This window comes from Anguilla rostrata, chromosome 16, assembly GCF_018555375.3.
Source record: "Anguilla rostrata isolate EN2019 chromosome 16, ASM1855537v3, whole genome shotgun sequence".
Taxonomy (NCBI): Eukaryota; Metazoa; Chordata; class Actinopteri; order Anguilliformes; family Anguillidae; genus Anguilla; species Anguilla rostrata.
Window position 1 is genome coordinate 8,887,784 of NC_057948.1, and position 27,394 is coordinate 8,915,177.

A 27,394-nucleotide genomic window follows, 5' to 3' on the forward strand; every position below is an offset into this window, starting at 1 on the left:
ATGCAAGGACAATACAGGAAAAAAAGAAAGGGATGTCCTCTGGTGGCAGTGCTATGTCACTACAGACAGGGAAAGGGCAAGCGCATGCAGTCGAGGTGCACGGAAGGGGGGCGTGACGTCACCCCGAGAGATTTATGTACTGACCTTGAAAGCAAAAATAGGAGATATCATTTTCTGACGTGAATTTACGTCATATTGCTGACGCCAGCGTATGGCACAGTCAGCATAGATTTTACTCATGAAGTAATAACACGTGATTTTCCAAAGGACAATAAACCACTTGACATCTGAACCCTTGGTTTTGTGAACTGATGACACAATTCAATCAATTCTGACAAAAAGACAAAAAACATTTGCAATCTTTGATTTTCTTGGTGTGGTGGATCAGACCCAAGACCCTTTGAACCTTTACTCCAATAATTACCGAAAATTCAGTAATTAAATTAGATTATATTTAATGTTTTCCATACTTTTGAGAGTTTATAAACAGGCAATTCTGTGAGTCGTACTATATAGTGAGATAATGTGAATTAAATTTGCATGTCATTTATATTATACAAAAAAACATATACTGCAGCGAAATATATAATACGTAAAATTGGTCGACCACAAAATATCTCTTTATTCTGTGTTCCATGTGAAACAAGAACATTTAAAAAATCTACATGATCCAGTGAAAACAGTAAGATCTGAACCAACAATTACAACATTTAAAAAATCAAGACGTCTTTAAAATATGAGCTGCACATTTCCAGTGTTTTAGTCCGGGCTCACATACAGATCCCCGGAGGGCAGACAGCTTCCTTCAAATACCTCTCACACACGGGGGCAGTCGAGTTTGAGATCGCAGTTCACAAAGCTGTGTTCCATACGCGCAGCATACGTCGCACAGCATAAACCGCGTACACGTTTTCCTTAATTTGACCAGTCCACATATGCGGGGAAAAAAGCATCGGTGAGATCGGGGAATGCCTTAGTCAGCAGCATAACGGTCGTGATGTTGAGGTGGAGGCAAGCTCCTCGCAGGAATTGCGCGTCGGCGTTTCCGCAGAATGTCGAGGGTGGAATGTAAATGCGCCGCATTGTTTAAAGGATCGGGAGGTGGCACCTGCTCAGACGGCATCCTAACGGCACGCACTAAAAGGTCGCACACGTAACGGTCCCATTGTCCTTTAGCCCAGCGGAATCTAGCCCACAATCCACAGAAAGACCAATCACATTTAATGTGACCCGCACCCTTGTATAAATGCATACTTACATATGCTCACAAAGGGAATTCAAATATATTTTTAACATGTCAAAGCCCCTACATGTATACTGTACGACTAGTAGAGTACAGGTAACAGGTGCGGTGTTGAATTTAGCAGGTGTATTAGTGTAAAGTAGTGTACACAGCAAGTTATTAATTTCATGTGTCATCTCATTCCCAATCCACAGTTTGGGAGTCCTAGCTGCTGTATATCCCAGGATGAAATAAAAGCAGCTTTAATCATTGATTCCTGTCCAAGTAGATCCTCCAGCTTGCACACAAGTCCTTCAGAGGGATGACTGATCTATTTCCCACTATTCCCATCTGAGCCTCGTACGGCCAGGACGGATCGGTACCGGGCGGTGGCGGTGCGGTCTACTCCGCGGAAACGGTGGGGGGGTCGGGGTCCAGCCCCACCCTCCTCAGCGACTCCCTGTACTTCGTCCTCCCCAGGATAACGATGTCCTCGATCTCGTCCGCCAGGTCCTGCCTCCCGCTGTCCTCCATGGCCTTCACCAGATCCGGCACCGCCCCCGGCCCCGCCCCTCCGCGCCGCCTGGCCCAGTGAAAGAGCATCTCCAGGACCATGTCTCCCAGGTTGTCTCTGATTGGTGGAGAGAGAGGAGCGGGGTCATTGCCATATGGATTTTGCAAACATCCGTGCATTTCATTCATACAAATCTACAATGTGTGTATGCATTTATATATTTACAGCATGACTGGATTTCAGGGTGTATATACCTTAACAGCATAAGTCAATAGTTATGCTGCTTATTATTGATACAATTCCAGTGCCCTCCAAAAGTATGAGAATGGTAAAGTGAAATGTTATTTTTGCAGGATGCTTAAGGCATTTAGATTTGAGATCAAAAATTAAATACGAGACAAAAGTACAAACGGTTTTTATTTCATGGTATTTGCATGTATGTTACTACTTTACAGAAACAGCTGTTTTTGTGTTGGCTCCCCCTTTTTTCAGCTGTGCAAAATTAAGTTAATGGATCGACTTAAAAGTAAATCAAAGCAACAAAGTCTAATATGTGGTTGCATAGCCCTTAAATGCAATAACTGCATCAAGACTACAACCCACTGACATCACTGGACAATTCTTCTTTCAAAATAACTTTGCAGGCCTTCACTGCAGCTGCTTTCAGCTGATCTTTGTTTCAGTAGGTTTCTGTCTTCAGTCTCCTCTTCAGCAAGCGAAATGCACTCTCGATTGGATTTAAATCAGGTGACTGACTTGGCCAGTCCTGAACTTTCCACTTTTTCCCCCACTGATGAACGCTCTGGTTGTGTAGGCGATGTGTTTTGGGTCACCGTCTTGCTGCAGGACGAAGCTCCAGCCAATGAGCTTGAAGGAATTTTGGTTCACGCTGCAGCCAGACAAAATCCGTCCGTGCACTTCCGAATTCCTACTGCTGCCAACCTCCATCACATCGTCAGTAAAGAAGAGTGGGGCTCACTCTTCTTTACTGACGATGTAATGGAGGTTCTAGAAGCCGCTATACACGCCCAAGCCATGGCACCACCTCCTCCATATTTCACAGATAATGGGCGGCGCTTTGGATCATGGGCTGCTCCTTCTCTTCTACGTACTTTCAGCTTTCCGTCACTTTGGTAAAGGTCTATTTCGGCCTCGCCTGTCCACTGAACGCGGTTCCAGAACTCTTCTGGCTCGCCTCGCCTCATTTTTTGGCAAATTTTAATCCGGCCCTGCTGCTGACGAGTGGTTTGCAACTTGGAGCGTAGCCTCTATAATTCTGCTCTCCATAACTCTTCTGCGTGTGCTGGCTTCTGATATTTTCACCCCTGCCCGCTGGAGACTGCTGATGATGTCACACTGACCAGTCTTTTAGGGTTTTTCTTCACAGCTTTTTAAGGACTTGTCTGTCATCAACTGCAGTTGGCTTCCTTGGCCGTCCTGTAGGGTGTTTATGAGGGCCTATCACACATACTTATACACAAACACACACCCACACCCATACATATACACACACACGCACGTCTGTGTGTGTGTATGTGTGTGTGCATAAGTATGTGTGATTGACTGTGCTTTAATCCCCTGCAGTGGTCCAGATGGTGCAGTGATGACTCACAGGCATGAGACTAAACCCAGCGATTCTCCTCCAGTCTTCCTGCATTCGCCTCCATCCGTCCTCCTGCATCAGACACCCGGCCTGTTCCTCCTCCCTCCACCTCCCTGCATTCACCTCCATCCGTCCTCCTGCATCAAACACCCGGCCTGTTCCTCCTCCCTCCACCTCCCTGCATTCGCCTCCATCCGTCCTCCTGCATCAGACACCCGGCCTGTTCCTCCTCCCTCCACCTCCCTGCATTCGCCTCCATCCGTCCTCCTGCATCAGACACCCGGCCTGTTCCTCCTCCCTCCACCTCCCTGCATTCGCCTCCATCCGTCCTCCTGCATCAGACACCCGGCCTGTTCCTCCTCCCTCCGCCTCCTTGCATTCGCCTCCATCCGTCCTCCTGCATCAGACACCCGGCCTGTTCCTCCTCCCTCCGCCTCCCTGCATTCGCCTCCATCCGTCCTCCTGCATCAGACACCCGGCCTGTTCCTCCTCCCTCCACCTCCCTGCATTCGCCTCCATCCGTCCTCCTGCATCAAACACCCGGCCTGTTCCTCCTCCCTCCGCCTCCCTGCATTCGCCTCCATCCGTCCTCCTGCATCAGACACCCGGCCTGTTCCTCCTCCCTCCACCTCCCTCCACCTCTCCTTACGCAGTGCCGTCCGCTGCTCCAAAGACTGCAAGCGCGTGAGTGTGTGTGAGTCTGCGGTACCTGTGTCTGTACTGAATACGGTCCAGGTGCGGTACCTGTGTCTGTACTGAATACGGTCCAGGTGTGGTACCTGTGTCTGTACTGAAATCGGTCCAGGTGTGGTACCTGTGTTTGAACTGAATGCGGTCCAGGTGTGGTACCTGTGTTTGAACTGAATGCGGTCCAGGTGTGGTACCTGTGTTTGAACTGAATGCGGTCCAGGTGTGGTACCTGTGTTTGAACTGAAAGCGGTCCAGGTGTGGTACCTGTGTTTGAACTGAATGCGGTCCAGGTGTGGTACCTGTGTTTGAACTGAATGCAGTCCAGGTGTGGTACCTGTGTCTGTACTGAATGCGGTCCAGGTGTGGTACCTGTGTCTGTACTGAAAGTGGTCCAGGTGTGGTACCTGTGTTTGAACTGAATGCGATCCAGCTCCTGGTAGCTGATGCCCAGGTTCATGCCAATCGAGCGCCAGTCCTGTCCAATCTGCAGAGATATCGCCAAGAGGTTGGCCTCTGTCAGGTAGCCACTTTCAGGGTCACCCAAATTCAGGGGCGGGTACTGGAGCTCCTCCACCTCGCCCTTGTCGGACGAGGCTCCCTGAGGGGGAGAGAGAGGGAGAGGGAGGAGGGGAGAGTCAAAGGGAGAGAGGGAGAAGGAGGAGGGGAGAGAGAGAGAGAGCGGGGAGAGAGGGTGAAAGAGGGGGGAGGGAGAGAGAGGGAGAGAGAGAGAGTACAACGTGTACAGACAGGATTTAATAATTCAAATCATGTAAGAGAACAGCTCAATGATTGAACTAATTTAATGGAACATAGAGGGTACCGTGTGTATTAAAGAGGGAGAGGCGAGTGGAAATTAGGCGCAGACCAAGAACAAGAGAAGCGTGACATTAATCCCACACCTTCAAGGTCACAGGGTAAATTAGCACTAGCGTGACTCGTTTCAATTGGGCAAGGAAGGAGCGCTGGCAATGCGCATCTAAGATACAAACGCTATGGGAACAGAGGGCTTCCAGAACTTTGAAATGCTGCCAACTTTGCAGTGATGTAAACACACAATTTGCATTTTACGCACCTTCATTGATTGAGTCTTCCTCATTTCTAAATAGGCTAATCTCACCGTGTAGCTATGCACCTTAGTTTAAAGCGAATTAACCGTAATGGTACGAAACGAAGCGAAACGAAACGAAACGCTGTGCCACGTCCCCCCTGCTGCCCGGGGCAGGGCACGCGCGGGCGCGGAGCGGGCGCCGGAACCCCGCTCGTCACTCACAGGAAGTCTCAGAGGCAGGGTGGCCAGCCATTTGCTGTCGTGGCCCTTCCTCTTGCACGCCACCTCCGGCGGGATGTCACTGGGCATCTCCCCTCTGTAAAATGAAACCTGGCGGAGGGAGGGATGGAGAGAGGGAGGGAGGGAGGGAGGGAGGGATGGAGAGAGGGAGGGAGGGAGGGAGAGACCAAGCCTGTGTGACCACATTTCTACTTTATCACAGGGCTGCACGGTGTATAAAATCTTTGTTCTTCTTAATAACCATTTTTCTTCAGTCATACCCGATGCTGTAGCAAAGAACCAACGTCAGAGGCCATGTGAAATGTTTCCGGGAAAGACTTCATCACTGATATCTTCTTGACAAGACGGCCAATCAGCAGCTTCCATGTGATCATGTGATTTGCTTTTTAAATTACACGGAAGCCGCAAGGCCTTGCTGCTGATTGGCCATCTTGTCATTACATTAAATTACATTACAGACATTTAGCAGGCGCTCTTATCCAGAGCGACTTACACAACTTTTCACATAGCATTTACATAATATCCGTTCATACAGCTGGATGTACACTGAAGCAATGCAGGTTAAATGCCTTGCTCAAGGGTACAACGGCAGTGTCCTACCCGGGAATCAAACCTGTGACCTTTAGGTTACGAAACCAGCTCCTTACCCACTATACTACACTGCCACCCCAGTGGACATCAGTGTAGCTTTTTTCCCCGGAAGCATTTGGTTGTTCACAACCCCTCATCAGGTCTGATTAAAGATAACAAAATGAAAGATGACTTGTATGCCCCATGGCGGCAGTTATTTTTATGACGCATAAAAAGATGGCGGTTTGGCACATCCCGCAGCCCTAGTTCATCCCACACGGTTCAGACTCGGCACACGCACGGTCCCTGTTTTCCCTGCATCCTCTCCGCTGCGTAGTGTAGCGGTGATCTCCAGTCCCAGTCTTTTCAATCAGGGAAACCCAGACAACAGCCCCGACAACAGCGCTTCTAGCTTCTAGCATCAACAACGCCGCTCCGGACTGTCCATTTCGGGGGCACGGAACGATTAAATCCACCGCCGGGATAATAGCAAGCCAATGCCGCGGACGAACGTACGAAACGAGCGCGGCGATAATTCGGAAACCCCAGATGGACATGTGTTCTGGACGACAGCACCACCCCAGATGGACATGTGTCCTGGACGACAGCACCACCCCAGATGGACATGTGTCCTGGATGACAGCACCACCCCAGGGGGACATGTGTCCTGGACGACGACACCAGTCACCCTCTTTCAGTCTGCCTCTCTACGCGAGTAGTGTACGTCACCCGTTCACAAAACTTTCGAAAGTACCCAGAATGCAGCGCGCAGCCGACAGGATGAGAGTGTGTGGAGACGTGAATGTAAAAATGATGTATCCGTGTGACGTAGCACCCAACAGAGCTAGCCGTCACGGTGACGACAGCAGGACCAGATTGATAAGAGCCGTTTCCAGTGCTACGATACAATATCGAACATCCATCGGTTCCTCATATGCATAATCGCTCTCTTCCAGGCAAGACACTACCCCCCATTCTATTGCCCCCCTTGACTTACCTGCCCTCTCACGGGCTCCTGCGTGTCCCGGCTGGGGCAGATGTACACCTCTTTGTGATTCTTCAAGTGGGAGTAGAAGGCGAAGGAAAGACGTCCTTCAATGCAGTCGGGCCGGTCTGTGTGGACAGAAACCAGGGCTTACAGTAGCCTGACCAGGTTAACCTTACAGTACTATGAGTCTGACCAGCTTAACCTTACAGTACTATGAACCTGACCAGCTTAACCTTACAGTACTATGAGCCTGACCAACTTAACCTTACAGTACTATGAACCTGACCAGCTTAACCTTACAGTACTATGAGCCTGACCAACTTAACCTTACAGTACTATGAGCCTGACCAGCTTAACCTTACAGTACTATGAGCCTGACCAACTTAACCTTACAGTACTATGAGCCTGACCAGCTTAACCTTACAGTACTATGAGCCTGACCAGCTTAACCTTACAGTACTATGAGCCTGACCAGCTTAACCTTACAGTACTATGAGCCTGACCAGGTAAAACTTATAGTACAGTACTATGAGCCTGACCAGCTTAACCTTACAGTACTATGAGCCTGACCAGGTTAACCTTACAGTACTATGAGCCTGACCAAGTTAACCTTACAGTACTATGAGTCTGACCAGGTTATATAGATATATTCATATGGCCATCGTGATAGCACAAAACATACTTATTGCTATCTGGCGCCCTCTTGTGGAAATTTATTTTGAAAGTGCCGTGAGAAATGTTTCAATGAATAATCAATTTTCATGTAACAATTATATTTTCTGGGCTCAGAATGTCCACGACCGCAATTAAATCTTATGTGACAGCTATGTGATATTAACAGAACCTTAGAACTGCTCAGAGACCATGAAGCACAGCTGTCAATCTTCTTAATCTCTGAATTCAGACTCCGCCCCTGAGGGGGGTACTGCCACTTGCAGTGGAGAGCATTCTGACCTGTGTTGATGTCGATGCCCCTCTCAAACCCGGCGAAAAACTGCTCTCCTTCCATCAGCTCACACAGGTCAGAGGGCTGGGGTCCCTCGTACAGGGCAGAGAGAGACTGCACCGTGCTGTCCACCTGTGGCCAGAGGGAGGCGCTGTTACACGCAACCACACGCACACAGCTTCACACTTACACGCGACCTTCCACAAACACACTGTTTCGGACACTTATACACACACACGCATACACACATGCACACACACAAAGAGTTTCACACTTAATCGAAACTTCCTGTCACTCAAACTGTGGCAGAAGTGTTCTAGGGCCCTAGACCTGCCACTCACACCTCACACCCTCTCTCAAACTGTGACAGAGGTGTTCTAAGGCCCTAGACCTGCCACTCACACCCTCTCTCAAACTGTGACAGAGGTGTTCTAGGGCCCTAGACCTGCCACTCACACCCTCTCTCAAACTGCGACAGAGGTGTTCTAGGGCCCTAGACCTGCCACTCACACCCTCTCTCAAACTGTGACAGAGGTGTTCTAGGGCCCTAGACCTGCCACTCACACCCTCTCTCAAACTGCGACAGAGGTGTTCTAGGGCCCTAGACCTGCCACTCACACCCTCTCTCAAACTGTGACAGAGGTGTTCTAGGGCCCTAGACCTGCCACTCACACCCTCTCTCAAACTGTGACGGAGGAGTCCCAGAGCCCTCAGTTTGCCAGGAGCCGTACCTTGCCCGTCGGCAGACACTGCAGCAGCACCTGCATCGGGTCGGCCTTCCTCTGCAGGACCAGGAACTGCACCCGGAACTGCCGAAGCCTGTGATAAACCTTCCTCACCACCCCGCTCACGCTGCGCTTAGTGGTGTACCACAACCAGTACCTGCAACACACACAAGCTAATTACACAGCCACGCATCATAAGGTTTCTCTGTACAGGATTCCTTGCAAATATACCTTTACACGAATCACAATCAGCGCGCGGCTACCGTTAGCGCCACTAGCACGTCAAAGCGTCCGATCGAAGATGAGCAGGAGAAGCTACGCTAAATGGGTGGAAGGCTCAGTCGGTCCACAGTCCAATGTTGGGGGAAAACAAATAAATCGTCTCTTCAGCGGGCCAGCGCACAGCTTTAACTGGGCGTTTCAGCTCAAACAGTCTCTAGGGAGCTTCAACATGTCCTTAGCAAGGGCGTTGTTAGCCGCAGACAGCACGTTGCCTTGTAACAGATACTGCCGATCGATTTCCAACACAAGATTCTTATTTTGTTTGCTGATGACGACGATTTAAGACGGGTCTCGACAAAAAGAAGGACGGTGGGTTCTGTAAACGACAAAGATTTATTAAACCGGATGCCAGGCTAGATTGGCACAGTCCGTAGGCCAGCTATCGACAACTCGCAAACCCGTGTAGGAATCCACCGTGAAATATGTATTTGTCACTGCCGTATAATTTTGTATTTGACGTGCACAAAAATATTGCCACAGATTAAAATTGCACTTGGTATGGATCGGTCACAGAATTCATTCATGATCAGGTAAAATAAACTAGCATAGGTTGACAGCAACGATCGGTTTAACGACAAGATTTCATGCTCTTCCATTTCGGCTCAACCTGCCAATAACTGTTTCCTTATTTCTTATGTTTAAATATGCACATACCAGGAGAAGTGGGTCACAGTAAAGATGGCGTAGAGGTGCGTGATTTGGAGAGAGGACTGGGGGGTGACGTCGGTCCAGGTTTGGGCCGCCTGGTCCCCGTGCAGCAGGTAGAGGCACGACACGTCTACCGTGTGACCTGCGCAAAGAGTGCACGCTGAACACATGCATGTTCATCCTAAAAACAGCACGCTAACAATAGCTGTGGGAGCAGTGGTGAGGGAACTGCTTCAGTACAATGTACATAATATTACACATATAGCAAATGCTAAATCCAAAGTGACTAACACAGCTTTTATTCTTTAACTAGTCAATCCGTTTATACAGTTGGACAATTGCAGAAGTAATTTATGTTGAGTGCCTTTCTCAAGGTACAGTAGCAATGCTCCACTTGCAATCTCCAAATTTTACTGTTACACTACATTGCAGCCCAGTGGTAATGACCAGAAATGACTATTATCGAGGCAAATTATTGTTAGCTGAGATGGAGTACCAGTGAGTCCAGGGGGCAGTGGGACCTGAACTCTGATTGGCTGCAGGAAGGGCATGCTGGGAGACTGGGAGAGGCACAGCAGAGGGCTGACACTGGCCTGGGGATCTCCAGTCAGCTTCTGCACCTCCGACACCTCCACCTGCAGGACCTGGAACACGAACAACTCATCACCTGAGCATCAACTGATCACCTGCAACACCTGAACAGCAACTCATCCCCTGAACATTAACTCATCACCTGAAGCACCTGGAGAAATTACAACTCATCACCTGAGCATCAAATCATCACCTGAACATGAGTTTATCACCTGCACCACCTGGAGCATGAACAACTCATCACCTGAATATGAGTGTATCACCTGCAGCACCTGGAGCATGAACAACTCATCACCTGAACATCAATTTATCACATGGAATAAGAATTCATCACCTGAACATCATTTTATCACCTGAAGCATCTGAACAAGAACAACTCATCAATTCATCACCTGAACAACTTATCACCCTCAACACTGAGGGTGATCAATCTAGTTACAATCAATTAACAACAATTTATTGAAATTATTCTAGAAATACATTTCCCATGTTCCTCTACAATTCCCTCTACAAGTTTTAAAGTGGCCAGAATCAAAAGCCAAACAAACTGGAACGCACCTGAAGCACGACTGTGCGGTTCTGGAGGGTGGACAAAGGGGGAAACGTCAGTTTGATTCCCGGATCAACGCGGGACACCAACAGCGCCCCCTCTGGCGACACACAGCAACTGTCCCTCACCAGACGAGAGACTGCCACAAACCAGGAGAACTGCCTCACCGAGCAGCAGGCCAGCTGGGGGAAGAAGGAAGGTCACATGATTAGATTTCTAGCCTCCATTTTAGATAAAATTTTGTCACCATTCTATGATCATTTTTCTGTAAATGAAATAGCGGCATATATCTCACAATTATGGCCCTGTCCTCTTCAGCAACTGGGTTTTTTTTACCTGTAATTTCTTCCTTATTTGACACTTGTGTGTATTACCTGTCTTCGGTATTGGGGAGTAGTTTAACTACAGTTAATTCTGAATCTCTTTTTCCATGCCAGCAGTCTCAAGTCAGTTAATGCTTAAATTCAGCAGTCTCTGTGCAGTCACAGTTAATGGTGAAATTCAGGTGTCACTGTTCAGTCACAGTTAATGGTGAAATTGAGCTGTCTCTGTGCAGTCATAGTTAATGGTGAAATTCAGCTGTCTCTGTGCAGTCATAGTTAATGGTGAAATTCAGCTGTCTCTGTGCAGTCACAGTTCGAGCTGAAACTATACCCGTGCTGGACGTCCTCCTGGCCGGACGCTGTGCCTCTGGCTCCCCCTCCTGGTCACAGTTTGTAGTGTACTCCAGGACTGGCCATCGAATCGGCGGACCACCACCTCCCCCCTCCGAGACCGATGGTAGGGCACACACACCTCTACTGGCTGGGAAAGAGAGGAGAAGCCCAAGGAGAGCATAGGCTGTGTGGTTACTTTAAGGTAGAGAGTTAGGGTTAGAGGCAGAGAGAGATGCATACCCCACTACACTGACAGAGATATTCTGCAATAAGAAATGCATACTTTCGTAAATCTTTTAAAAAAACAGATTCGCTTCCCTCAGTAACTAACAAAAGCAGCGAGACCATTTAAGGAGGGGTTAGGGGCCCCAAACAGTACAGCACTAGCGTGTAACATTATTTTAATTTTAGGTCTGCTTTCTAAATTAACCAGCGGAACAATCAGTCTGCAGCTGGCAACCACAAACGTACTTTCTACCCATCTTGCATTGTCAAAAACAAAAGCATCACAAACTACTGGAAGTCCATGTCACAAAGAACATTCCCAATGGGCGTTGATCACAGAGAACCAAAGGCTGTTGTTTAAGCAAAGCCCCAGAAAGGGGATTTCAAAATCAAATCCAGGCAGGCTGCTGTGTCTGCTGGTTTTTGATGCGTTCCGGCACTTAAGCACTTAAGTCATTGATTGGTTAAGAGTTGAGTACACACCTTGTTTCCGAGGCCTATATTGGCTGATGACTGAAAGGAAGTCACAAAAACCAGTAGGGACGACAGCCCTCCGGGACTGGAGTTCGGGGTCCCTGCGACCCGAGGGGGGGGGGGGGCTAACGGTAAGTCAAACGCAAGATGGGGATGGTTCTCGCCGCGTCATAAAAGACCCGACGCCAGCGACGGAACGCCAAAAAAAAGGGGCGGTTTTGTCTGCGAACGCACAGGCGGAACGGTTAATGAGTAAATGTGTCTGCCGTCGTGTAGAAAAGCATCGAAACGTGCGTTTTATTCTACAGAGGCACTGCTGTTTTAGTTTCGCAGGGCGGTTTACAGAAGCGTGCCTCTTATCGGACCCCCTAAGGAAAACAGACTTTACTGTGCTGACGGGGAGTCAGCAGGTGTGATAAAGAGACAGGTCTCAGTTTGCAAAACAATCGATGGATCAGCATTATGTATACACTATATTCTCTATAATAGAGTGTAATCATGTTCGGTGTTGTTGGAAAGCCGATGTCATGGGGAACAAGTTAGTGTCTCAGCTACAAAGGTTAACCCAGCGTGGTATGCTTACAGAGTGCAAGCAGGATCACTGATACACCGTTTTGGTATGGATTGTGCCTTTATTTGATGACTTATGGCTTTCCCTTTATCTTTGGGTATATATAATGTGAGCGGTGCAATGGTTCAAGGAGACTCATCAACGCGGAGTCCTACGCATCACACGCGCAAATTTTTTGTACCGTTTGTATATTGCCATTATCGTGCTAAGCGTTAATACTTCCCAAACTCAAACATGGCGCTTATTCCAATCGCTTATTTGATCCGCCCTCGTGTCCTTGGTTCCCGACTGACCCTGGAAACCGAAGGAGGTCCGCCATCTTTAAGGACATTCCAGTCGGTGAAATGCTCCCAGAGGACGCTTCAAACGGACTCTTGACCGCTATTTGCCAAATACGCGTTTCCTCAATTCCTTTGTCCTCAGAAAGGAAGCGAGGAGCTGAAATAAGCGATCGGAGTGAGCCCACGGTGTTCGTTTGACAACACTGAAGCCTGTGACCTCTGACCTCCAGGAAAGCCGTGCCGTGTGGCAGGAGTTCCAGCGGCCGGCTCAGGAGGAAGTCGTGTTCCTCCAGCTGCACCCACTTCCTGTCTGGCCTCTTCTCCGCCCACTTCAGCCGCCGCGTGGTCGCCACGGCCCCCCGGGGGAAGAGAAGCTCCGCCCCCCCGGGCAGGAACACGTGGCAGCCGGTCTCACTCACAGAGAACCTGGGAGAGGGACAGAGAGAGAGAGGGAAGGGGGAAGGAGAAAGGGGGAGAGAGAGAGAGAGAAAGGGAGACAGGGAGGGAGAGGGGGAGAGAGAGAGGGGGTGAGGGACAGAGAGAGAGAAAGGGAGACAGGGAGGGAGGGGGAGAGAGAGAGAGAGCGAGAGAGGTTGAAAGGGAGGGAGAGAGAGAGAGAGAGAGAGAGAGGGAGACAGAGAGGGACAGAGCGAGAAGAAGGAGAGAAGGAGAGAGAGAGCGGGATAGAGCGAGAGAAAGAGAGAGAGAGAAACCCAAATCACACAGGACTGCCTGGGCCTCTCTGTGTGTTATTCCTGCATTCAGGCAGAGGTGATAAGCAGGACTGACCCAGGACTGGCGTTTGTTTAAGGGGTCACCGCGGGCACTCCAACCGCTGTAATCAGCGCTAAGCACAGTCAAAGGAATGCAGCCAATAATGCAGTTAAGGACCAATCAAAGAGCTTGTTGGCTCAAGGCTGCAAGTCTGTAAACCAGGGCTGTCCAATCTTATCCAAAAAGGGCTGGTGAGGGTCCAGGTTTGTGTTTGAGTACTGACCTAACCTAAGCCACCTGACTGAACCAATTTGAAGTTGATTAGGCACTACAGTTTGTCTGATTTAGTGCTGAGCTGGAACTAAAGCTCACACCCACTCCGCCCCTTCTCAGATAAGACGGGTCACCTTGCGGAAACTGAATGACTCATTCTGATGATTCAGGTACGGCATTGTGTGGACTGCTTAACAAAGCTGTGTTGGCTTTTTTAGGTTGGATGTCAGAATGGATTGTCAAAACTATTGGACCAAACTATAAGGCAAATTTTTCATTTTTAATAATCTGTAATATCCAGAGCTCGGCAGAATCTGACTCATTAGGTATATGATTGTTTATTTTCAGCGATACTAATGATACATGTAAATTTGTTACACATAATTGGCACCGCAGTTGTAGCAATTTTTAAAACAGTATATAGCCGTGAAAGAATGATTTGCAGAAAGGAAAGAGATTTACCAATGTTGCTTGGGTCCAAGGTGCAACTCTGGAAGTTCGGTTTCCTTTTGGCCTACAATATGACACACCTTGGGTCAGTGACAAATCTCCACAGTGGTGATCTCAACCACTAGACATCGTCCATAGAACAGATCTACTCTCCTGTAGGTTTTCATTTCAACCATAATTTTGCACACCAGATTCTATGAATTAGCAGCGGAAGGACATCTCTATCTGTTGAATGAGGTGTGCTTTAGGGTTGGAGTGAAAACCTAAAGGATGGTAGATCTCCAGGAACAGGGTTGGGCTGCCCTGCTCTAGAGTATCTGGAAAGGGTTAGACTCACTTTTTTCAAGATTTTTTTTTCAGCAATTTGATTGGTTCTACCAAGTGTAAACCAGTATTATATTATAGGAGGTTAATTTGACTGCCACAGCCTATACGAGATCATTTTTCAGAATGAAGTATGATCAGCCATGCACATCCCTGGAAGTTATCTTAGTGGGCTAGCGGACTTATCTCACATCAGTGTTAGACTGGTCAGACTCATAGTACTGTAAGATTAACCTGGTCAGGCTCATAGTACTGTAAGATTAACCTGGTCAGGCTCGTAGTACTGTAAGGTTAACCTGGTCAGACTCATAGTACTGTAAGATTAACCTGGTCAGACTCATAGTTCTATAAGGTTAACCTGGTCAGGTCATAGTATGTTAACATGTCGACTCATAGTTGTAAGATTCCTGGGCAGTATAGTTCTATAAGGTTAAACTGGCAGGCATAATTGTAGATCTGAGCTGAGGGTTGAGTCAATAAGGCCTTCTGAAGTAGCAGGAGACGGGGTGCGGTGGGGGTCTTCCACTGAGGGTAGGCAGCCAGCGTTGATCGCTGGGGGGTCTTTCCCAGGGGGTGATCAGCGGATGTCAGTTTGATAACTGGGGCAGGTCTCAAAGGAGGAGGACCTAGAGGATGTCAAGCTGTGAAGAGAGAGAGAGAGAGCGAGAGAAAAAGAAAGAGAGACAGAAAGAGATACATTGAACACTGCAGACAAGCTTAAGCCAGCTTTGGCCTCTTTTTTTTACTTCCACGTTACCATTCATCTCTCTGTAGAGCAATCGCATCCTTACAACACATCCAGTACAACAACTCCTCCTTCTCCCCCTGCCTAAGTACAGCCCCTCCCCCTTGGTATGCATAGCTCCACCCCCACCCAAGTATCACTGCATCCCCTAGCCAACCACAGCCTGCCATCCCCAAACCAAGTGTAAATCCTCCCAGTTGCTAAGCATTACTCCTCCTCTACGAAAGCATAGCTCCTCCCCTCCCCCTTAGCAACCATAGCTCCTCCCCCACCTAACCCCTTCCAAGTATCGCTCCATCCCATAGCCAAGCATCATCAATGGGCACAATGAGCACAATTGCTTCCTTTTCTCCTCGATAATTGAATGACCTGGAAATCGATCAAGGTTGGACATTCCAACCCTTTAAATCCTTGAAGGAGCTTTGAGTGAGGAGCTAGGAGACTCCCAAAGGATGCTTGAGCAAGGAAACACGAGTGCTACCTTTGCTGAGGTGTTTTTTTGGAATGCGTGACAAATAAATGATCGACCCGTGTATCCACCTCTCCCCATCTGCCACATCTGAGCTGACGTGGCTTCAAACGGACGCTTGACTGAACAAGGTCGTTCCATTTGCCAAATACACGTTTTCTTGGTTCCTCTGTCCTCACATCCTTTCCTTTCACAGCAAAGGAAGCGAGAAAAGGATGTGAGGAAAGGAAGCAAGGAGGTAAAATAAGCGATTGGAATGTGCCCCGTCTCCCCTTTACCAAGCGCAGGTCCTCCCACTTGTTAAGCGTCACTCCTCCCGCCCAGGCCCTTCTGATTACAGCCCCTCCCCCTCCATAAGCCCGCCCCTTCCGAGTATAGCCCCGCCCCTTACCCAGCGTGACGGGCAGCTCTCTCAGCCTGTTGTGCGAGAGCTCCAGGCTCTGCAGGCCCCCCAGCAGGCCCAGCTCGGCAGGCAGGCCCTCCAGCTGGTTATGGGACAGGTCCAGGGTGCGCAGCGCCTCCAGCTGGCCCAGGCCGGGCGGCACGGCCTGCAGCTGGTTCCCCAGGAGGGAGAGGAACGTCAGGGAGCGCAGCTCGCCCACCGAGGGGGGCAGGGACGTCAGGAGGTTGTGGGAGAGGAGGAGAGAGGAGAGGAGGGGCAGGGAGAGCAGGCAGGCCGGGAAGGAGGAGAGGCGGTTAAAAGAGAGGTCCAGGTGGGTGAGGGAGGTCAGGGAAGAGAGGGACGGGGGGAGGGAGGAGAGGAGGCCAGGGAGGGGGTCGCCCGAAGCATCTGGCAGGCAGTGACCTGAGGGAAGAGGGGGAGGGGCGTTACCACTGGTCCCTAAGCATTAAGCCAATGTTTAGTACAGAAACTTTAAGAAATTTGTGACAGTACCACTAGATCTATGAAAACTACAGGGTACTTCAACTGAGTGCCAATTTATTATTCATAAGCTCATACCCATATTTCACATTTATATTTAAAACTACCCTGGTTTATTTTCTAAGTCCTACATAAGTGGCTATTGAGTGGCTCAGACCGCTAAAACACCATTTATCAGTGCAGCTATCCAGCCTAAGGCCAGCTGATGAATCCTTACAGTGGCCTTGCAAGGCTGGTGTGGTCAAGATAGGACTTCAAACCACAATCTCATAATTTCATCTGAAATGTTTGTAAAGCATTTGGTCAAAGCTGAACTAATTACTGGAGATTTCAAAAAGATTTTGTTTAGTTATGTTTTTCAGACTTGAAGCTGAACTGGAAAAAAATTGTTTCACAGTTGCGTTGCTGAGAAGTGTGGGATCACCAATGATCTCTAGAACTCTAGCACAAACACTATAAACAGAACTGAGCCACTGCACCGCTTGTTTTGATTTTATTTTAATATTCCAAAAATGTGGTACTTCATGTTTGTGGCTCGCATTTCTGTAATACGGTAACATGGATTCGTGAATGCGTTAACATGACTCGGTGAACCGATTCACTCCGATTCATTTACGATCCGTTCATGACCAACACAACACAAGCATATGAGTCAGTCTTCCTGTGTGTTAAATACAGGAAGTAGCCAGGATTTCAGACAGCCTGTCTGTATCGATGCACTGGAGTCAATCAGTGGATGGGCCACTAGTGCAAATTTAAGCCCTAGAGTCAGTGTGTCCATGTGTCGGTGCACCAGTCGGTCAGTCTACGGCAGAGACTCTCAACGGGACACGAGCGTGTCAGGCCGCAGGTGCGACAGAGCGGAGCGCCCTACCTCGTATGGCCAGCGAGCGCAGTTGCGTAAGGCGGGGCAGGACCGTGAGCGCCCCCTCCAGGCCGTCACCGTCCTCCGAGCCGAGCCGCAGGAACTGCACCCCCCCCAGCCGCTCCGGGGCCCGCTCCCACAGGGCGGGGAGCGCGCCCGCCCCCCCCAGATACACGTCCAGCGTCAGCCTGGTGCCCGCCAGAACCACGGAGACGTCCGCTGAGGGAGGGAGGGGAGGCGAGAGACGGGGCGGAGAAGAGGAGGAGGGAGAGGAGGAGGAGGGAGGAACGGGACGGGCAGGGTGTGAGGAAGAGGAGGAGGAGGAAGACGTAGAGGAAGGCCAGGCATCTGCGAGACAGAGGGACGAAGACGCAGAGAGAGATGGAATTGCAGGTTCTTCAGCACCGTGGTCCTCCATACTCTCTTCGTCCCGTCGTTGGCCTTCCTTCACCCTCCCCTCTTTCCGTCCATTCATTTCTTTTTCTTTTCCCTTTCTTTCATTCCCCTTCATCCCTGTGTTGACCTGTTCCTCTCCCTCTCTCCCTTGGTGCTGCCGCCCCAGGTCAGACTGTTCCTCTCCGCTGTGGTGCAACTCTGTCGATCCGTCTTTCCCTGCACACCTCTCCAGTTCCCCTTGCGGATCCTCCTCTCCTCCCTCCTTTTTCAGGCTTCTCTCTCTTTCCTTATCCATGCCTTTTATTACCAGATGCAATAGTTTGCTTCACTCAGCCTTCAAGGTGCTGTGGATGCTTCGCGGTGGAGAAGCTCCGGCATCTCCTGTCCTTCTTTTCTCTCTCCAGCGCCATGGCGCGTTCAGGCGGCCTCGACATGCACAGACAGGCAAGTCTGGACTGGCACAACTTTCGCACGCGCAGGACTCCTGAGGCAAGCGTGCGATGGACTGTGCGTGTGAGAGAAATAGAGAAAGCGACAGACAGAGAGGGGGAGGACATTTGTCAACAATCTCAGCTAGAGAACACGTCACGTTATACACTCGAGATTCAAGTGGTTTGAGTGGCTAATGTTTGAAAAATGTACATTGTCAAGCATACAGCAAACAGATGGTTGTCTAATATACAAAGATGGTTAAATAGTTTAATTGGCCTGCGAAGGCGACACATTTTAACCAAGTTTAACGTTACCCACACCGGTGCATGTCACCTTTCCTGAATTTCCTAGCAAAATTGCTACTTAGCATGCAACAGATTGGAAGCATTAAACATTTAAGGTAGCTAGCTAAGACAAGACTAAAGCTAGTGAGGCACTGATCTAAGGCTAAATTAGCTAGTGAAAAGATGATGTGTCTTTACATTAAAAGCAACAACGGCAACACTTTACATCATTTCCATGGGTTTTGAGCGATGTCATCGGCCGTGTCAGTTATCGTTTTTCCTACAGCATGGTAAGTTCTTCGTGTCTGCATCGCATAGTATTACTTTAGTTTCTAAAACTCGTTGCACTAGCTTTCCGGCTTCCAACTTGTAAACTCTCACTCCGGCTATGTTAGCTGCTAGCACAAACTATTATTGCCTGTCAGAAGCGCCGCCAAACTTTCAACCCAGGGCGGGACAGCTCTTAAAGAAACAGTGGCTTGTTAACGACATGCATTTACTTATATAGAATTTTCTGTATCAGACAAAGCGCTAACCCTAACCAAACACAAGTTAACCAGCCTGAAGTAATTTGGCTTTTGTGTGACGTAAATCTGTTTTATTTTAATTCCGCAATAACAATCAGTATGTAAGAGCCAAAATGGAGTTTGTTACGAATCAATGTCAGTTTCCGTAAAAAAATAGGCAACTGTAGTCAATGGATGAATTGGGTACTTTTCAACCAATAAACGACAAGGCTTGGCGTAGTCCCGCCCATATGATCCATTTTCCGGTTTCGGAAACCCGTGTTCCTTCCTTTCTGCCACCGCGAGTTTCCAAGAGGCACGCTTTAATTATTTCTCCGTCAAGTGAGTGAGCAATAAAACAGATAAAATGTTGTCTAAACGACCCCGTGCGTTATTGTCTTTACTGGAATACGATGTTACAACCGCGCTATATTGCCAGGCAGCCGTCGAAAGTTAAAGTATAGCGTAATTTGGCGTTTTTAAATGGTCCAGGCTAGCGACCATGTGTTACAGATATAACGGCGGCCTACCAACCACTGCAAAAGCTAGTGAAGGGCTGCGAGGTTGCTAACATTAGCGGCTAGCTAATGTAATTTAAACTGCGATTTATATTGTTCGCTTGTTAATAACATGGGATAACTTACTGCTTTATTGCAAACAGTTGGAGAAACATTATTCCCTCCCATGCATTTTTGATGATAATTTTGGGTTATTGGCTCGTTAATGCTGTTGGATGTAGCCAAGTCCCTTAGGTAGCAACACCCGCCGCTATTCTCATGCTCAGAATTTTTCGTTCTGATTCATAAATATTCCTTTTATTTCGCCTTATTACACAACAGTTCCTGCCCAATTATATTTACATCAGTGACAAACTAGGTTTTTGGTTTGATGACGACACGGTTTATTGTATAATTATCTGGCCAGGTTGTGACATTTTCTTGTCTGTTTTCGTCTGTCATGTCTTTGAGTCGCAGCGTATGTCCAGTACCTCTATACCTGACCCCATCTCTCCGTCCCTCTGTAGGATGCGTTACGTAGCTGCATATCTCCTGTCCGCCCTTGGTGGCAACAGCAGTCCCCAGGCCAAGGACATCAAAAAGATCCTGGAGAGCGTGGGGATCGAAGCCGATGACACACGCTTGGAGAAGGTACGCGCTTCGTGCTACACTGTAGGGGAACTGAGGTGCTTGCGATTGATTTTACTCCCGTGCGAAAATATTTCTAATGTGTTAATGCTTTTCGAGGGATAGTTCAGTTTGTTTGTTTTTTAGATCTCAGTTTAAGAGTATGCTTTTGATTGTCCCAGACTGTTTGAGAGATATTTTAGATAATTAAAAAAGACAACCCATTGGTTTTACATTGGCTGTAAGGGCATTCAGGGGATTGTCTAAATCGAGAATATAACTTCTAGTAACCTCAAGTACAGCAATTGTATGGTCTCAGAGGTTCTATGTGCGTATATGACCTCTATGTTTTAAAAAATATTCTCTTATTTGCTGTTGGAACTACTTCCTAAATTGCATGCAACCTGATATGGTTGCACTCAAGGAAAGTAGTACCAGCAGAATAAAAAAAGTTTGTTTATTTTTATAAAAAATGAATAAATGTTAAATTCAATTCATTGATACCAACAGTCTCTGGAAACATAACAATGCACAAGCTGCCTTGTTATTACTTGTGTGTGTTGTCTTGCTTTAGAGCCCTAAGCCCCAAATTAGTTTTTAAATTCCAATAAATGCATCTTAACATACTGTCGCATTTCCAGTTATGAGTTGAGCATCTTTGCACCTGACTGTCTGCTTTGCCTGGAAAGTATAGGTGTCTTTAGTAGACATCCATGTAATAGTATCTGCATACTCGTTATTATGAAAAACGAATTCAGCAATGTGCCTCTCAAATTTCCTTCTCTGTACCACGTAATCAGTTTTCATATATTGTATATTTTATATAAATTTTCATATATATTTCATATATTGTAAGCACTAAACTGAAATGCTGTGGTTCCGGGTGTGTATCAGCGATTCCCATGCACTACAGGGCAATTTCATCTATTCATGTGCAGATCATAAGTAAATGTTTTCATAGTGAAAAGGAGACTGTACTGCTAGGCTGATTGAGTGACTGATTTTTTTCCCCTCTCTCTCTCTCAGGTGATCAGTGAACTCAGTGGCAAGAATGTCGAAGAGGTGATCGCCCAAGGTGAGTCCAGGCGATTCGTCCATCGATCAATTATTGGAGTTATTAATTTTGTACCTGCCAACGAGGCAGGAAGAACGGCATGGTCCTTACCAGCATTCCCTCTGTCCTTGGTAATCCGGGGAAAACTGCCCAAATAAATACAAAGAAAGATTTCAGCACAGTGCATCCATCGTTCTTGCCAACTTTCGAGCTTAGCCGGTGGTTGGATGTCCGCTAAAATTAATTGTAAAGTAATTGTACGACCAGAAGTCACCGGTCACTGGAGAGGGTGACGTGTGAGCCTTTTTGACGCGACACAAAGTGAGGTGGAAGTAATTTCCCTCAAAATGTACTTCCATCTTGCAGGAGTCAGTTACCTTGGAGTTTAGCCCTGGCGATTGCACCCAAAATCTGTGAAAATCATCCATTAATCCTTCAAACGACATTGAGAGTCAAGAAAAATATGAATCTGATTTGTGGGAGCTCGGCATCTCACTCTTTTGTTTTGGTCAGCTGCAGCTTTGCCTGAAGTTGGTGTGTGTAGCATCATTGCTGTTTGTGTTCTCAGCCTGCCCTTTGTGTGTGTACGTGAGAGTGTGCCTGTGTGTACGTGAGTGCGTGTGTGTGCATGAGAGTGCACGTGTGTGTATCTGTGTGTGTGTGCGTGCGTGCACGCGCGTTCGTTTGTTCGTTCCTGTGTCTGAGTACATGTGTTTAACTGCTGTGTGCGTGTTTAACCGTGGGTCTCTCTCTCTAACAGGCTACGGTAAACTGGCCAGCGTGCCCTCCGGAGGTGCCGTGGCCGTCGCTTCCTCTGCCGCTCCAGGAGGGGGCGCTGCAGCCGAACCCGCTGCTGCTGGTGAGCCGCGTTACACACAAAACCCTGTAAACTCACCAAGCTCAATGTTTCAGCCACTCTTACTGCACACTTAAGTAAACTGTTATCTGGACATTTAGTCTTGACCCCAGGTGCCCTGTGTCTACACCAGGGTTGCCCAGCCCTACCGCCCTGTCGGTTTTCATTGCAGCTCTAATTAGGCACACCTAACGCTACGAATTACCAGCACAATGCGATCTCTAGCTGTTGAATGAGGTGTGGCTTTGTTAGGGATGGGCTGAAAACCTACAGGACAGTAGATCTCCCGGAACAGGGTTGGGCAGCCCTGCTGTACACCATCTGGAAAGGGAAATTAATTTGTGAGATTATCTTCTGCTAAACATTCTGCACCCTGATTCTGCACTCTGGTACTTGAAGGTTTTGGCCAGTTTTGGTTTGGTTTTTAAATTTACTGATGCTTCACCCGAGAATTTGCCGTTGGAGACCTTACCAACACAAGCTCACGACTTTCTCAGAAGTTATTGTTTTACTAGAAAAGCACATCCCCAGAATTTGGATAGATTTATCGCGTGCCAATGTCAACCGGGTAAAACTGGCAGCATACTCGGTAAGAAGGAGGAACTTCAGGATTGAGAACCACCGGCGAACATGTCCACGAACACTGTTGTCAGTGTACTCAGTGAAAACACCGTGCCGTGCTCACTCCACGAAGTCACTCCACGCCTCTGGGGCGTGAATAATTACGAATAATTACGAGGCAGCTATTAACTGGGGCTGGAATCTCAACTAGACCTCCGTCTCACGGCTACGCCATGGATGTATAAGGAGAAGGGCTACGCGAGATCACAACACAAAAAAAAGAGTTTAAAGTGGCTTTAATTTATCTAGCTATGCAAAAGAAGAAAAAAAGGCGAAGGAGATGGTACGTTCCCCCTCTAAATCAGAGTAGGACGGAGAATGGAGAGTTTTGTCTGTACATTTGGTAAATGCAGAGTTTAGACAAGGGGGTCCACTTTCTCTTATTTCCGAATGTGTGCTAGGCGTTTTGATGACTTGCTGAAACGAGTAGCACCATTCATAAAACATGCGGGAACTCACAGAATTCCCATCTCGACAGAAGAGAGATTGGCGTTGACTCTCCATACATGGCATGTGAAGTCTTCCCTCTGAACTCAAAACCGTTACGTAACCAACCATGTGATATTTGGACCAATAGCTGAGAGTGGGAGGTCGGAGAACAAGAAGGAAGTTTTCCAAAAGTTCTCCCTGGAGGCCGTCACACACTGCACCATACGAACACACAACACTGCATCTTTTTGTTCTTCAGTTGTTCTCATTGCTTCGTTTTGCTCAAAGTTCTACTTCTTACGAAGTATACTGCCTACTTAAGGCTTATTGGACCATAATGTTAACCTGGCTCATTGTACCATACAGTTATGAGCTCTCTGATTGGGTTTATTATACCATAAGGATGTGAGGAACTTGGTCAAGTTCAGAGTACTGAACGGTTATGAAACTCAAAAGTTGAAAATGAAGTATTTTCGCCCCTGTGACAGTGGTTTTCACCTCTGCAATGCACTTCTGCCATATGAGAGAGGCTATTCGTTTAGTAACTTGTAGTTAAACCGCCCCTTGGTGACGATGGTGAATTGTGTACTGATGGACTGCGTACGCTCATAGCGTGTGCACGACGACCCCAAACACAGGATTAACCCCTCACTCCCCCTCTTCCCGTTTCTGCAGAGGAGAAGAAAGAAGAGAAGAAGGAGGAGTCCGAGGAGTCGGACGACGACATGGGATTCGGTCTATTCGACTAGGCACCCCTCTGACAAAACAAATAAATTTTCGAGATACAAATTCTGTTTTTTCTGGACGTGTTTTTTCTTATGTTTTTCTACGCTGTCACAGTAGCTATGCGGAATTCTCCTGGGAGTGTTGTGACCTACAAGTGAGGGATACGTCTAAATTTCATGATTATTGATGCCTTTAAATTCAGGGATCTCAAACTTCAGGTCTGCAGTCTTCTAGTTTTGGGTGCGTTACAAGACTTGCTTCATGCCCCGTTTCCAGGACTTAAATTAACCACCGATTGAAAGAAGCTACCTAATTTGAAAGGTTATTGCTGGTTTGTCAAATAGCGCTTTTGGGATAATGTCTTGTTCTCTGTGAAAGGGGTCATTTTGCAGTTGCCATCTTGGCACATTGGTACACTTTGGTGGGGCTACTGGTCTTAGAACTACAAACTAGGCCTGTAGGGAAATTTTGAGACTCCCCATGATTGAGATGACGTCACATGTTAAAGTTAGGGTATTCCCATCAATGTTGATCAGGCTGTTTCCTCCAAACTCTCGATGCTGCATGATAAAAATATATCACATGTATAACTATACACTAATATAATCAATATGTAATCTAATAAACCTATATCAGTAGTTGCAGCTAAGCTTATGGAAACGCAAGAAACCACAGTATCCACTGTAGAAAAAAAGCAAACGCAGAAGGCTTAAAAAAAACCATACTTAGCAGAAAACTATTGCCAAATGAAAGTGCTAGAAGACTAATATTTTTCCAAAACAAAACGTTATTGCCAAGTAAAAGTGCTAGAAGACAAATATTTTTCCAAAACTACCAAAACGCTATTGAAGTGCTAGAAGACTAACATTTTTACAGTGACCCTTATGTAAACTGAATATATATGGAAAATTAAAAATATATATGTGCAAATAAAGTCTAATTTTTCTGAAGAGCTTGCTGCTGTGGTGTCTTTTCCCTCGTGAAGTAGTTTTCTACAAATTAATGATTGGACTTTGAATTCTGTCGGTTCCTAGACACGACAGGCCGAATCCACAAACCATTCCTTCAGCACTGGACAGGGCAGTTCCAATCAATAGCCTGCTGAACAAGGTAAAAAGGTCCTTGGTTGTCACAGACAGAAAGTGTAAAATGTGTAGTTTTATCCAAAAGTAATTTTTGAATAGTCTTTAACTATCGAATATGCTCTTTTAAACATGTTAACAGAACTCCTCTTTTAAAAGCAATACAGAAGCTCGATATACCCTCTACAGATGTAACGCTGTAATTCTAAGCTTTTGAAGTGGCAGCAAATTCTAATGAATGGTGTTAGGTTGGTGCCAAACTTAGTTCCTGGAGGGCTGCAGGTTTCGTTTCAGTCGACATCCAATTGAAACCCTGGAAACGATGTGGGAAAGCATGTGGGATCTTCAGCCAATCAGTGGCAAATGAATCCCTACGCTGCCACAAAACAGCAAACACTGGCCCTGCAGGATGAGAGTCTGACACCTTGTAAGTATATGTAGAACAGGGGTGCCCAATCCTGTTCCTGGAGATCTACCATCCTAGAGGTTTTCATCTCAACCCTGATTTGGCAAACCTAATTCTACTCATTAGCAGCTCAATGAGATCTCTGGCTGGTGAATGCGGTGCGCTTTGTTAGGGCTGAAGTGAAAACCTACAGGACAGTAGACACCAAAAAGCTGACGGAACGGTCAGTCGTGTTGGCCAGCAGGCCTCAGCAGTGGCATGGTTTGGTTGTGACCAATTCAAACGGGAGCCTGTTCCAGTCTCCTGGCAACCTGCCGTGCATCAACCTGCCTGCGCCTTGAAGCTGGACTGTACCGGGCCCAGTAGTTGGCCATGGTACGTTCACCTGACCCTTGAACCGACCGAGTCTCTCCGTATATATCTGCATCCTGCAGCAGTAAGTCTGTTTGTTTTGGCTTGTCCCCCCTACCTGGATCGTGTTTGGTTCACAGGCTTTCTCCGTCCGTTTACTCGTTTAAGTGCGTTCAGCGCATTTTTTGTTTATCGTTATCAAACAAATGTGTGCGCGCGGGTTGTGTGTCTCAGAGTTTGATTTTCATTTTTGCCTGTGCGTACGTTTTTTAAAAGATGATTTTCAGTTTCGTATGCACGACTGCGTATATCAGTGTTTTTTTCACGTATATGTTTTAAGGTGTGTTTTTTTTTTTTATGTACGCAGCAAGTAAATCTGTGTTCTATGAGAAATTCAGTCAGACACACACACACACACACACACACACACACACAAAGACCAGCAGGGGGCGTCTAATTGCAAGAAAGAACATCCAAACGAGTCCTCCGGTCGGTAACCAACATGAAACCTGTGCCTCCAAGCAGCAGCAGAAACAGGCAGACCTTGGATGAAGACCAGCAGACTGAGGGCTTTTTTTCCTCAACTCCTGTAGCAGTTTGGTCATCGCTCCATCAAGCAGGAAGTGGGGAAAGTCCCCAGAAATCCAGTTTAAGCACTAAAAGGTTTTTATTAACTGTAAACCCGTCTAAACCTTATTTTATTTAATCGTATTGTTCTACAGATAGAGCAGCTGATACAATATTACAGCGTTATGAAATGTATTATTCTTTTATGATCTCAATGTATAATTAGAGGCTTAAATGTATTAGGAAGAATACTGATGGTACACCCCAAACTACAGTTAACTTTGGTTTTAAAAAAAAAAATTTTTTTTTTTTTTTACAAAATTAGTTACATTACATTACATTATAGGTTCTTAGCAGACGCTCTTATCCAGAGCGACTTACAACAAGTGCATTACAAAACTCAGAGACAAGCGCTTTACAACATTCCTGCAAGAGAGCTACAATAGGTATAACTTTGCCAAAAGTGTGAATTGTACACCCTATTTTTTTTTTTTTTTTTTGAAAAAAAAAATGTTAGAGGGTAGTGGGGGGTGATGAGGTGAGATGTAGCTTGAAGAGGTGAGTCTTCAGTCTACGTTTGAAGACGGCCAGGGTCTCTGCTGTTCTGACTTGCACAGGAAGGTCATTCCACCACCGTGGGGCTAGAACAGACAGGAGGCGTGACCGGGTGCTGGTGCGAGCCGGGGCAGGGACCAGGCGACATGTGGCAGCAGAACGGAGAGGTCTAGCTGGGGTGTAGGGTCTGATGAGTTGACGTAGATAGGGAGGGGCTGACCCCCTGGCTGCTTTGAAGGCAAGCACTAATGTTTTAAATTTGATGCGAGCCATCACGGGGAGCCAGTGGAGGGTGGTGAGCAGGGGGGTAACGTGGGAATGTCTGGGGAGGTTGAAGACCAGACGCGCTGCTGCGTTCTGGATGAGTTGCAGGGGTCTGATAGATGATGCTGGGAGGCCAGCAAGCAGGGAGTTACAGTAGTCCAGGCGGGACAGGACCACTGCCTGGACGAGGAGTT

General features: G+C 47.4%; 2 protein-coding genes across 2 annotated transcripts; one reads left to right on the forward strand and one right to left on the reverse strand.

Moving 5' to 3' along the window:
* Nucleotides 1-598: 598 nt before the first annotated feature.
* Nucleotides 599-19,248, reverse strand: pidd1 (p53-induced death domain protein 1). Its single transcript, XM_064313768.1, has 15 exons — nucleotides 18,886-19,248; nucleotides 17,557-18,448; nucleotides 16,078-16,604; nucleotides 14,274-14,341; nucleotides 13,049-13,250; nucleotides 11,272-11,421; nucleotides 10,626-10,799; nucleotides 9,973-10,120; nucleotides 9,483-9,618; nucleotides 8,553-8,703; nucleotides 7,830-7,953; nucleotides 6,885-7,000; nucleotides 5,300-5,407; nucleotides 4,434-4,627; nucleotides 599-1,853 (listed from the first exon to the last, which is right to left on the reverse strand). The coding sequence occupies exons 2-15, from the start codon at nucleotides 18,236-18,238 to the stop codon at nucleotides 1,625-1,627; spliced, it is 3,009 nt and encodes a 1,002-aa protein (XP_064169838.1). The 5' UTR covers nucleotides 18,239-18,448; nucleotides 18,886-19,248; the 3' UTR covers nucleotides 599-1,624.
* A 123-nt stretch (nucleotides 19,249-19,371) lies between these two features.
* On the forward strand, nucleotides 19,372-24,038 carry LOC135241624 (large ribosomal subunit protein P2-like). The gene is made up of 5 exons (XM_064312164.1): nucleotides 19,372-19,507; nucleotides 20,190-20,313; nucleotides 21,316-21,364; nucleotides 22,104-22,202; nucleotides 23,925-24,038. The coding sequence occupies exons 2-5, from the start codon at nucleotides 20,191-20,193 to the stop codon at nucleotides 23,996-23,998; spliced, it is 345 nt and encodes a 114-aa protein (XP_064168234.1). The 5' UTR covers nucleotides 19,372-19,507; nucleotide 20,190; the 3' UTR covers nucleotides 23,999-24,038.
* The last annotated feature ends 3,356 nt before the right edge of the window (nucleotides 24,039-27,394 follow it).